The sequence below is a fragment of the Callionymus lyra genome, chromosome 19, assembly GCF_982586985.1.
Source record: "Callionymus lyra chromosome 19, fCalLyr1.hap1.1, whole genome shotgun sequence".
In the NCBI taxonomy this organism is placed as follows: domain Eukaryota; kingdom Metazoa; phylum Chordata; class Actinopteri; order Syngnathiformes; family Callionymidae; genus Callionymus; species Callionymus lyra.
Genome location: NC_141836.1, coordinates 4485980 through 4498933, shown reverse-complemented (window position 1 = coordinate 4498933; position 12954 = coordinate 4485980). Strand labels below are relative to the sequence as shown.

At 41.1% G+C, this 12954-nt stretch overlaps 1 protein-coding gene across 1 annotated transcript in view; it reads right to left on the bottom strand.

Moving 5' to 3' along the window:
- Window positions 1-7032, bottom strand: part of LOC148059060 (inactive dipeptidyl peptidase 10) — a 29843-nt gene extending 22811 nt beyond the window's left edge. Inside the window, exon 1 of the mRNA XM_087781843.1 lies at window positions 6890-7032. Within this exon, the coding sequence (XP_087637969.1) occupies window positions 6890-6928 (39 nt within the window). The 5' untranslated portion in view covers window positions 6929-7032. The remainder of the gene's footprint in view (window positions 1-6889) is intronic.
- Between the last annotated feature and the right edge of the window lie 5922 nt (window positions 7033-12954).

Sequence of the window (12954 nt, the reverse complement as noted above, 5' to 3'; positions counted from 1 at the left end):
ATTTCAACAACTTGTGAATCAAACAAAAGAAAAACAATTACAATTAACAAATATTGATGCTTTTTGTTCATTTTTTGTTGCCTCCACAGTTTAAGAACCAATGGACTAAGGACGAGAGGATACAGTGACTCCAGCAGCTTTTAAAGCTGATGTTTGGACATATTTTGGTTTGAAAACAAATGAAAGCAGTTACGACTTTGTCAAGAGTCATGTGGTCTGTAAATACTAGACCAGAGTCAAGTACTGGACAATACTACACATATATACTTGTTACTACACTATCACAACACCAGAGTGAAGTACTGGACAATACTACACATATATCCTTGTTACTACACTATCACAACACCAGAGTCAAGTACTGGACAATACTACACATATATACTTGTTACTACACTATCACAACACCAGAGTCAAGTACTGGACAATACTACACATATATACTTGTTACTACACTACCACAGCACCAGAGTCAAGTACTGGACAATACTACACATATATACTTGTTACTACACTATCACAACACCAGAGTCAAGTACTGGACAATACTACACATATATACTTGTTACTACACTATCACAACACCAGAGTCAAGTACTGGACAATACTACACATATATACTTGTTACTACAGTATCACAACACCAGAGTCAAGTACTGGACAATACTACACATATATCCTTGTACTACAGTATCTAAGTATGTCACAATATATTGTTTCGTGATACGTATTGTATCACCAGATTCTTGACAATACCGACCTCTCCTCGTATGATCTGTATATATGTATATATGTATATATGTATATATGTATATATGTTGTATACAATGAGATGTTTCCTCCAGATATTACACGATCATGATGTTCGTGGTGAGATAAACACACGAGCCAGAAAGGAACAAACACATAAATCTTCGCTGCTGTTGGCTGCGTCTAAAGTGTAGCCGCGAACAGATCGACTCCATCCTGGACCCCCGATGACACCAGCTGCCTCTGAGCCCCCGAGCCAAGACTCCAGCGACACACGTCCTTCGTGCTGGTGTCTTCAACCAGACCTGGACCGACTGTTTTATGATCCCATCAACCGTTTTCTTGAGAATCCTGAGGTCGATGCAGGACCTGACACGTTTCAAACAACTGTAGCTCCTCCAAGGTTTATCCTTTATCGACAAAAGAAATTTAGGAAAACTGTTGTTTTGCTCATATAAGCCTCACACCAGCAGTTCGACTCCCAGACTGAGACCAGAGAGATTTACAAGAACTCATTCAAACTGTTTATGATCAGAGAGAGACTGAGTGAGTCTGAGGGGTTTTATTTCAGTTGTCCAGGCGTACATTGTTCAGTTTTAGAACTCCTGGTCCGAAAGAAACTGAGTTATGAAAGGTTTGTTATAGTAAAAATGTTACATTGATCATATTAATCATCTGAGTTTGATCAAATTTGTCTATGAAGAGATTTTTACTATGTTATATAGTTGATAAATATGTGATCATATATCATTTTTTAACATTTAAAACCAGGCATGTCAACAATACAAAGGGTCCGACATCTGGCCGTCATTCTTGAGGACGTAAGAAGGATCTTAAGAAGGATCATAAGAAGGATCTTAAGAAGAGTGCTGAGATGCCTGCGTTCTTGGGAGAATATTACGATCAAAACAAAGACACTTTATAAGAAGCTCTTAGTGGACTTTGGCGACTCCATTATAAGATGTGTTCGCTAAGAAGGCTGTTAAGAGTGGGTCAACTCGATCTTACATTTCCTTCTTAGTGGAATATCTCCTTAAGCCGAGAGCGACTCTGGGAAACATCCTTCTTCAACAGCGTTCTTAAGAGCGCTCCAGAGAAGATCGTAGCACTTAAGAGCTTCTTAGGGAATATGGGTCAAACTGGGCCGAGGTCTTAGACCAAAGAAAATGTAAGTTTAACAAGTTAACTGAAAGTACGAGTGCGATATTGTATTTTCGTTCTGTACCAACGTATCTTAATGACCAGTTTTACTATTATTAGAAGTTTCTGTACGATCTGTTCCTCGTCTTAAATGCTGACATCTAAATAGGTCAACATGTCGCTTTTGGTCTTGAACCACGTTCTATAAACTGTCGTGACACAATGAAAAAACTCTTGAATAACCGCAAGCGTAGAACCGCGGTCATGAGAGGGTTACCTCGATCAAAGAACCCCTTCAGACACACGTCTCAACAACTCATTGATTTTTCTCCCGCAAAAGGTCAAGCGAGAAATTGGACCGTTAGGCCTTTTTCAACATTTATGTTCTTCCATCTTTGACTTTTCAGTGAATGGTGTTGTGTGTGTGTATGTGTGTAACATTTCCATTGTGTTGACTTGGACCAGAACATTTTTTTTTTTATTCAGGAAGCTCTTTGCACTCGGGAGTCTGGAAGCCTGACGAGTTAAAGGAGCGTGTTCTCGTCCTGCTTTCATTCCACTAAAGCCTTCATGGCTCCTTGTTCCCGCCGACACCCCGAGGCCAAAGCACCAACAAAATGGACCTGTGTGACAACCCGGGACGGGGGTCTAACATCATCTTCTCATTACCTCGACAATGCTCATTATTTAAAGAAGGAGCCTCTGGTGATGGACGGAGCGAAGACCCCGTGCGACCAATTATGACGGATCGTTAACGAAACCCTTGGACTCGGTTTTATACTTCGGTGCTTATTGTCGTGATGCGTCCGTCGATGTCTCCTCCCTTCATGAGCATCAAGGGGTTCAAAGAGGTGTTGATCCGAAGACCCTTCTTGATTTATGGTCACTTGCAGAGAGTGTGTGTGTGTGTGTGGGGGGGGGGTGGTCTCTCTCCCGAGGCTAATTTATGAATCGTGAGCGGCGGCAGGATGCTGCAGTGCAAAAGCCGGTCGATGCGATTGAAATGATTTTTGTGTGCGGAGCTGAGAGTTAACAAAAAAAAAAGATGGTTTAAATAAAAACCTGCGACGAGGATCGAGCGTCGCCCCAAAACAAAAATAATGAAAGGTCGGCATTTTTTAGATTGAATTTGAGTTGTGAGGGAAACAGACGTCGGGGTTTGATGGTGTTCTCAGGGGCTCACGAACAAGATCTGAGGTGAAAACATTTAAGTGTTATTCCAGTGGACTGGATGAAAAACCTGACCGGAGCCTGGGTCCAAGAACCCCCGAGAGCAGCTGTAGTGGGTCGGGCTACGGTTCTGTGGTACCGACATACTTCGGTAGTATCAAGACTGGCTTTTTCCTTTTGGTGCCAAGTTTCAGTAAATATAGGTTTCAATTCAAGAGTTTTGCTAATAAATGTAAATAATATGTATGTTCTTTAGTGCACTTTACATATTTTAGTCCTAAATAAAAAATGTAATTAAAAAAACAACATCATTTTACCCACTTGTAGCTCATTTGCAGTTTTGCCAAGTATTTATCAAAGCAGAAAAATGTACCTCAAGATTTGAAATATGTGTAGAGTTTTTTCTGTCGTTGAAACTCACAACTACTTGGTATATTGTATTTATTAAGTATTTTTGCTTTTTAAAAAATGGCCATCGTAGCAAAAAACACAAAAGCTAGTGATGCAAACACTGTCCCTGAGTAAGAACATTGGTGTTTGTGATAGTAATGTACATTTACTGAAGTGTATTTGTGTTGTACTACATGGCAGAAGTATCTCCCACAGACACGGATTAAGATTCTGTCGCGGACGTTCAGCTGTAAAATATGATCTGCAGGTGAAAGTTCAGAAGAATTTGGCTGCTGCTGGTCTTTAAATTCACTGAGCCTTCATCACGTCTTCCCCATATTTCTGGACATCTCTCCGGCGTCTCCTGGCTCCGATGAGAGTCTGCTTCCGGCGGGGAATCCCGTCACACCTCCAGAGGAACCTCCTGACTAGAAGCCAAACTCCCATCGACGGCTCTCGACGCTGAAGAGCACTTGTGGGTTTAGAGACTCCAGACTTTGAAGGAACTTCTCTAGAGCTCATGACATAACAATCAAGTATCAAACGGAGGTAACAGCCTGGAGCCGAAGACTCTTGAGCTCAAAGACTCTTCGGCTCCTGCTTCCTACTGTAAGACAGTACACTTACTTCGACATGTAGTACCGTCTCAAATCAAACTCTGCTGCTACACACTTGACTCGACAGCTTCTTCTTACTTCTTCTACTACTTTTTAACGGTGATCGCAACCGGCTGTTGGAACTCTAGCGCCGACACTTTTTCTCCAATTGAAACAAGTTATTAAGTTGTGTTGCATTGTGTTGTTACTGTTGTTGTGTTGTTTATGTGGTGAAATTAGTATTTTCTTGAGACATTTACGCCGGTATCTGCTCGTAGCTTCAATTTAGCGTCATCTACGTCACTATGATGGTGTAGGTTAAGGGTGGAAAGTGTCTATCGATCCACACTTTCTGACCATTTGAGTGCACAAATTGAGTGCACACTAGGTGTTCCTGCTCATCGGGACACGCTTGAAATAGTGAGTGTAAGTGCAGAAGTGCAGGATTTGGGGACACAAACCCTGGTCCTGAGAACGGGATCTGGACTCGCAGAGACGAGGGATGACCGTCGCGAGCGTGGATCCGGCAGTTGAGCTGTTATCAGCTCTAAAGATGTATCGACAGGTGGTATTGAAGTCCAGAGCAGAAACGTACGATCAGCAAATCACGCTCATGAATGTTTGAACAGAGCAGCACGACTTCAACGAATTTACACTATAAAAGAGAAGCACTCAGAGAGCGCATACCCCTGCCATGCCTCTCATTTACAATGTATTTAATCTACAGGATTTGTTACCTTTTTCGACGGTTGCCGTGGCGACATGCAACATGGCATCACCACAGATAAAGCTTCAAACCACAATTGTTATTGTTTATTTTATGTTCGTTTTTTTTGCATGACCTCATGACCTCTCCCCATTTCTGCCTCTATGCCCATAATCTCTCTCCCCCTTCTTTCTCTCTCCACCTTCTTTCTCTCCCCCTCTTCTTTCTCTCTCCCCCTCTTTCTCTCTCCCTCTTCTTTCTCTATCTCTCCCTCTTTTCTCTCTCGCCCTTCTTTTTCTCTCCCCTTCTTTCTCTCTCCCTCTTCTTTCTCTCTCCCCCTTCTTTTTCTCTCCCCTTCTTTCTCTCTCCCCCCTTTTTTTTCTCTCCCTCTTCTTTATCTCTCCCTCTTCTTTCTCTCTCGCCCTTCTTTTTCTCTCCCCTTCTTTCTCTCTCCCCCCTTTTTTTCTCTCCCTCTTCTTTCCCTCTCCCCCTTCTTTTTCCCTCCCCTTCTTTCTCTCTCTCCCCTTTTTTTTCTCTCCCTCTTCTTTTTCTCTCCCCTTCTTCCTCTCTCCCTCTTTCTCTCTCCTGAAACTATGTAATATTTGGTTCTGTTTATCATAACATGTTGTAACAACGTTTCGTCTTAGATTTTCTTGTTAATAACATAATTATTTTAAATTTGGTTGTATTTTTACTATATAATTGTTCTATCGACAAATGGTACTAATAATATGGTGGTAATGGTAGAGTATTTTCCTGTTAAACAGATAAAAAAGACAACCTAACAAACCACAAAATAAATCGTTTTAGGTAAATATACGTTTGTTTGGACTTAAACTGCTCGTGTTCTGGTTCTGTGTCGATCCGATTTAAGAGCTTGATTTATACGACTTACATTCACAAAATAGTCACAGAAATTAAAGCTGTAACAAAACTGAACTGAATAACTCGATTCCAGTAAAATATTCAATGAAAAATAAGTAGTATTAGAACTTTTTGGAGGTTTTTTTTCTTCCTACTTCCTGGACGCCTCTCTGGTCAGGCTGTTCAAGTGGGAGGATGTCCTGGGTCAGACCCAAACACACACACAAGCGATGACATCTCCTAAGCTGACCAGGAGACACCTGATGTTCTCCAGAGGGTGGTCTGGACCTCTTCATCCAGACGCTGCCCCCTCGACCCCCTTCACATCCAGCAGCAGATCAAAGGACGTGAAGGATCGAGCGATATGTCTCGTGGGCGAGAAATAAATCAGTAGCTTCGCAAGATTCCATTCCAGCAGAATGATGAAGGTTAATGATGCTGGTGTGAGCGTTCACGCTTCACCGCGACCACCATTTATGACCACGTATGCTCTCATCATCATCAGCATCACCTTCCAGATCAGCACTGAAGAGCAACTTTTGAATCTCTGTTGTCACCGTGTTATTGACATGTTCTGTTATAATGACATGTTGTAAACACACCTGAGAGGTAGATTTATATACAACAAATGACATTAAACATTTTAAATGTACAGTGAGGAAGACAGATTTAATTTAAAATATATAATTTACCAGGAAAAATCCGAGTTATTGTCAAATAAATGCGTGAGAGTCCTTAAGGAATCCAGATCTGAGGAGGATTTACATTCAATCTCATGGAGAATAAAGAGGCTCGTCTTCAGCAACACACACCTGGAGCTCCTTCATTCATGGTTACTATGATCAACACCTGAGGTATGAACCCACACACACACACACACACACACACACACACACACACATGTCACTTCTACCTTCACACACACACACGTCACTTCTACCTTCACACACACACACGTCACTTCTACCTTCACACACACACACGTCACTTCTACCTTCACACACTCCGTCGTTCGGTCGACACACACACACGCACACGCACACGCACAGGCCTGATGAATCGAGCGTCAATCGCGATAATTGAGCAGAAAGTCCGCTATGAGGACTGGAGCCGCAAGAGCCGCAGAGCTGCGGAAGACGTGGAAGTGTGAAGAGAGAGAGAGAAGGAGAGAGAGAGAAGGAGAGAGAGAGAGAGGAAGAGAGAAATAAAGAGAGAGAGAGAGAGAGAGAGGGGATTTAAACATGGGTTCATGTTCGTCGAAGGATCCACTCACCAGCTCCGCCGTCATGTTCTGTTGAGTCGTCGCGATCATGTCTGTTCCTCAGTTGCGGGAATTGATCTCCGCAGAAGCTTCAGGAGCAGCTCGTGATGCCGTCTGAGGGGCTTCTGAAGTTTCTTCTCCTTCTCCTCCTTCTCTCTCTCTCTCTTCTGTGTCTCCCTCTCTCTTCTGTGTCTCCCTCTCTCTTGTGTCGCTCTCTCACCCCAAACCTCTGACTCGATCTCCACCACGTCTATTTCTCTCTCTTTTCGTCCCAAATCTCTCCCTCCCCCTTCTTTCTCTATCTCTCCCCCTTCTTTCTCTCTCCTCGTCTCTCTCTCTCCCCCTTCTTTCTCTATCTCTCCCCCTTCTCTATCTCTCCCCCTTCTTTCTCTCTCCCTCTTCTTTCTCTCTCCTCTTCTCTCTCCCCCTTCTTTCTCTATCTCTCCCCCTTCTTTCTCTCTCCCTCTTCTTTCTCGCTCCTCTTCTCTCTCTCCCCCTTCTCTCTCTCCCTCTTCTTTCTCTCTCCCCCTTCTTTCTCTCTCCCTCTTCTTTCTCTCTCCCCCTTCTTTCTCTCTCCCCCTTCTTTCTCTCTCCTCTTCTTTCTCCCTCCCCTTTCTTTCTCTATCTCTCCCCCTTCTCCCTCTCTCCCCCTTCTTTCTCTATCTCTCCCCCTTCTTTCTCTCTCTCCCCCTTCTTTCTCTTTCTCCCCCTTCTTTCTCTTTCTCCCCCTTCTTTCTCTCTCCCCTTCTTTCTCTATCTCTCCCCCTTCTCTCTCTCCCCCCCTTCTTTCTCTATCTCTCCCCCTTCTTTCTCTCTCCCTCTTCTTTCTCTCCCCTCTTCTCTCTCTCTCCTCTTCTCTCTCTCCCCCTTCTTTCTCTCTCTTTCCCCCTTCTTTCTCTTTCTCCCCTTCTTTCTCTCTCCCCTTCTTTCTCTATATCTCCCTCTTCTTTTTCTCTTCCTCTTCTTTCTCCCTCCATCTTCTTTCTCTCTTCCTCTTCTTTCTCTCTCCATCTTCTTTCTCTATATCTCCCTCTTCTTTTTCTCTTCCTCTTCTTTTTCTCATCCTCTTCTTTTTCTCATCCTCTTCTTTTTCTCATCCTCTTCCTTTTCTCATCCTCTTCCTTTTCTCATCCTCTTCTTTCTCTCTCCATCTTCTTTCTCTATATCTCCCTCTTCTTTTTCTCTTCCTCTTCTTTTTCTCATCCTCTTCTTTTTCTCATCCTCTTCTTTTTCTCATCCTCTTCCTTTTCTCATCCTCTTCTTTCTCTCTCCATCTTCTTTCTCTATATCTCCCTCTTCTTTTTCTCTTCCTCTTCTTTCTCTCCCCCACTTCTTTCTCCATATGCCTTCTTTCTCTTTCCCCCTTTTACCTCTCTTTCTCACCCTTATTACTCTATATTACCATATCTGCCTCTATTCCCCAAATCCTCCTCTCTCCTCCTCTCTCCCCCCCTTCTTTCTCTCTCTCCTTTAATCTCTGTCTTGTCAATCTTTCTCTTAAGTCTTTCCAACCCCCCTCTCATATACCCCTCTTTATCTTTATAGAATTTTTTTTTAAATTATTGTATTTCTTTTTCTTCCTGTGGAGGGGGGGGTGATCTTCTATACATATATTGTCTTGAATATATTTGTGTATTTTTCTTATATATAACTGGAAAAAACTGGAAAACTTTTTTCGCTTCAAACAAGTTGATCAATAAACTACTCTGAGTATCTTGAGCATGAATTCAGTTAATGAAGAAATAACATTTACAAGCATTTAATGTGTGAGGAAGAAACGTTTGTCAATCGAATATTATTTTTTAACTGTTTTATTCCCCCAGAGGTCTCTGTTGAATTATAATAAAAGGTCAAATTTCTCTTTTCATAACCGATAACAAAGATCATCTTCATCGATTCCCTCATTGATTAAACTGCCTTCTTGATCCTCAACCCATCAATAAAACCAACATTTTAAAAATGTCCCAAACTTCCCGCCATAATAAAGCAAGATAAATTCAACCTCTTTAAAAATGTAGCGATAAATGTATCTACTGAGCGTGATGTCACAGCGCCACCTGCTGTCCTGTTGTTGAACTGCGACAACACGGAGAAAATGAAAATGAAAAGAAAACGAAAAACGGGAATGTTTTTGTTTTGTCCTGGTTGTTTTTCCTTTGCTAGAAATGTCTTAGCTTTCAAAATAAATACATAAAGTAAGTAATTCATTTTTATTTGTAGAGCGCTTTTCCAGACCAGGGGCTTAAACAATCAAAACAATATTCAATAAAGTATATATTTTAAAGATCAAGACAAAACTGATAACACAACAGGAGTTGTTATCAAGTTATCAAGTTATATAAAGTTTTATGTATATTATATCTATCTACAACAAGTTTTCAGATGAATTCCATTTTTAACTTCGAAACGCAAATCAAAAAACTAATATCGAAACATTTTTTCGATTTTCTTTCTTTAAAGAAACATTGAAAATTCATCTTAATGCCATCTTTTAAAAAAAAACCAATACACTTCGAAGTTCTACCCTTCAATTGTCTCAGTCTGCGTGGATTGATTCGTGCAACAGGAAGTTAAGGTTCAGTGACGTGTTCATGGCTGGCGACTCCTGTGACGTCATACTTAAAAGAATTTAACATCTTGTTTATTACGATGGAAATAACGTTGCAACTCTTCATATCACCTTCTTCATATCAAACTTTTGTACCGTCTTGTGTCTAAATAAGACTTAAATAAGAAATAACACACATTTAATTTTAACTTTCGGTAAATCACGTAAATCAGTGAATTCTATGGCTTTATTGTTTAAATAAATCAACGTTGTCTATGAAAATGATATATAATTATTTCTAGATTGCTAGAAATAACTCGGTTCACAACTTCATTTTCAGACTAAATACTGACTAACAAAATAACATTAACGTTCTACACACACATATGTAACATCCTAGAAATGAAGTTAAATCACATGAAGGTAATCTCTGTTCTTGTAAAGTTGTTCACGACGAGCTGCAGCAGGTTTACAACCGACAGCGAGTATAAATACTACATGATCCTGAGACGTACATTTGTATTTTAGTCTTTAAGGATTTACCATGAGAATAAAACGGCTCACCTGTTGGCTAGTGCGCATGCGAACTTGAATAGTTAGTTAGTGAATAGTTTTTAATTTCGGATTAACATATATATGGGATTATTCAAGTTTTTCTGCGAGTTAAAAAATCCCCAATTGGAAATCATGGCAAAATCCAATTTTATTGCTGTATTTTAATGAAAAACGACCCGCTTTTCGTTTACATATTCCAAATATTTCGTTTCAAAATGAAAAATAGAATGAACTAAAGTGCACCTCTGGTATTTTAATTCAACATTTTTCTGGAATAGAAGCACTAGTAGATTTGTGACCTGTCATCACTGGTAATATGTATATATTAGATTATTCATATTAGACATAAATGACATCAATGAATGAATCGATACATTTCTAAATATCTATAGATGTTCGATGTCGAAAGTAAAGTGGCTTCAGGTGGATCAGGGGAGCCCCCCCCCCCTTATTGGGTCCAGAAAAAATTGTTTAGAAAAAAAACACTTGACTAGCTGAATACCATCTGTTTGCTTTCATTGTCGTGATGCAAAAAGACAGTTGAAGGAACGTTTCTTGTAACAGAGTCGTGAGAAGAAAAGAAAAAAAGCGACTCGACAGAAACGCAGTGACAAGAAAAGCAGAAGAGCTCATACCTCCGGGTTTTCCTGCTGCAGGAGTGGGTGGGCAGGTTATGGACTATGGAAATTCTGTCCCCTTTGTGAGAAGAAGGTCATCAGAACTTCCTTGACAGGCTTTAGTGAAAGCGGTTGGAAATCTCTCGTCAATGGACTGAAGCAGGAACAGGTGAACCTCACCTGAGGGGTGCCCGGCCAGGAAACCCCGACCGTGACTCACACCTGCCTTAAATACGCGCGCCAGGACCGGCAGCTTCATCCACGCACTTCTCTGTCAACATGACTTCCAGAGCTTCTCTCCTCCTCCTCGCCGCGGTGCTCGCGCTGCTGCTCGCCGCCTCCCGCGGCGCACCCGCCGGCGTCCACGACCCCTGCGCCGCGGTTCGATCCAGCGCCCTGGAGCTCAACCGCGCCGCCAGAACCGCATCTGTGCAGGTACAGAACATTTTTATATTTACAACTTTGACTTTCTTATCCGTCTCAACCAGTGATACTATTGGTTTGCAAGAGTTCCTCGAGAAAAAACAAGTATATTCAAGTAACTAAAAGTAGACTTATTTTACACTGATGTAAGTCGTGTACTTTAATTTAAATTTAAAATATTTTACTTCAAAATACTTACACTGAAGCATGATGTATGAAATGTACTTCAATGAGAGTATACTACTTTTTCTTTTTTTTTTTTTTGTGGTGATCCAGGCTTCAGTGTACTTTAAGTATATTTTTGTAAACTAAACTATAGACTCGACTGGTGGTATTGGTAGAGATAAGTATACTGCTGTAAACTTAAGAAATGTCCTATTATAAGTAAACTTTTATATACACTATGCAAGTATATAATTGGTATACTTACTATACTTGTACCAATACTTTGTGTACAAATTAAATTACAAATTAACTAACTACACTTATTTTTGCTAAGGTTTGCTCACAATATATGGCATTTAATTTAAATTAAAGTGAGAAACACAGATAGATGTGTGGATAAACTAAACAAAAACAAAAAATAAAATGAAATGGCATCAAGTTTTGTAAGAAAAACGTATTTTGTTTTTTAATACTAAGGCAAGAAATGGATCCAAAGACTATGCAGAAATGGAGAAATCACTGGTGTGGATTGATGACAAAGATCTGTGTGACCCCAAGACCCTCAAACAAAAATCTGAGGTAAGACTATCTATTATATTATCGTGTGGTTGGATAAACAATCCTGAGCAAGATACTTGAGAACCGTGGCCTCAGACTTGACATTTGGAGTCAGTCGTTTTCCAGAGTAAAAACCTAAAAAGTTAATGTTTTCCCGCAGCCTTGTGTCCATAAGATCCAGAAGGTTCTGGCCGAATACTGGTCGGCCCTGGACGGGGTCTCACGGTTCCACAGCTGCTCGAAGTTCGTGGAGAAACTGGAGCCGCTCGTGCGACGACTCCACGAAGACATCGGCGAATGTTCCAAGTCCAAGGTGAGTCTAGCGAGGAGCGCCAAGAGACACGTGTTCCGGAACCGGTCCCTGCAAAGTCTGACCAAGTCTTGGTTTTCTCCTGCAGATGCCTCAGCTCCTGAAGGCCCCGGGTGAGACGGTGGAGGACTGGGAGGAGGTCTACATATGCCGCTACACTCTGGACCGGCTCTTCTCCTTCTCCATCCTCACGGCCAGAGTCTTCGCCGTGGGCGACCCGGCGGGTCACGCCGACGGCTCAACCCAGAAATGTTAATCCATTGAATACTATTTATTCTATTTATAATCTATTTATTGCTATTTATTGGGATATTTATTTAAATTATTGACTGGTAATAAAGTTCAGATCCAGAAGCATGTCTCACGACTTTAAGTGTTGTTATGGCGATGGACGAGGAAATCAATCCAGCGTGTTCTTGTAAAGATTGCTTGGCTTCGGTGAATGACTCATGATCCGTGAGTGACAGCATCGTCGTCATCACTTCCTGATCCAACGTTTCCTCCAGTCTTCCTCTTTAAAGCGAGGGCATCAGGAAGTCGTGGAGTCCTACGGTGTCGGCAGAATGTTTCACAAAAATCACCACTTCCTCTTCATCCTCGTCGCTTCCTCATCATCCTCAAAGCAGCTTTTTGTTTCCTCGTCCACGGCAGGAATGTGTCGCGGGAATTCTTTTTAACTTCATTTTGATTCCTTTGTTTATTGTTGTCGAGTTCAACGTTCTGGACATCGATGGGTCACTTTTGGTTTATGGTTAGTTGTCAGAAAAGATCAAAGTTTATCAGAATATTACATTTTTTAATGTAATAAATATTGTAAGCATTAAATTATAATTTGTTAATTTAATAATTTCTCAATTTAAAAGTTGAATTTTTTTCGTTTTTGTTATATAATTCGACTGAA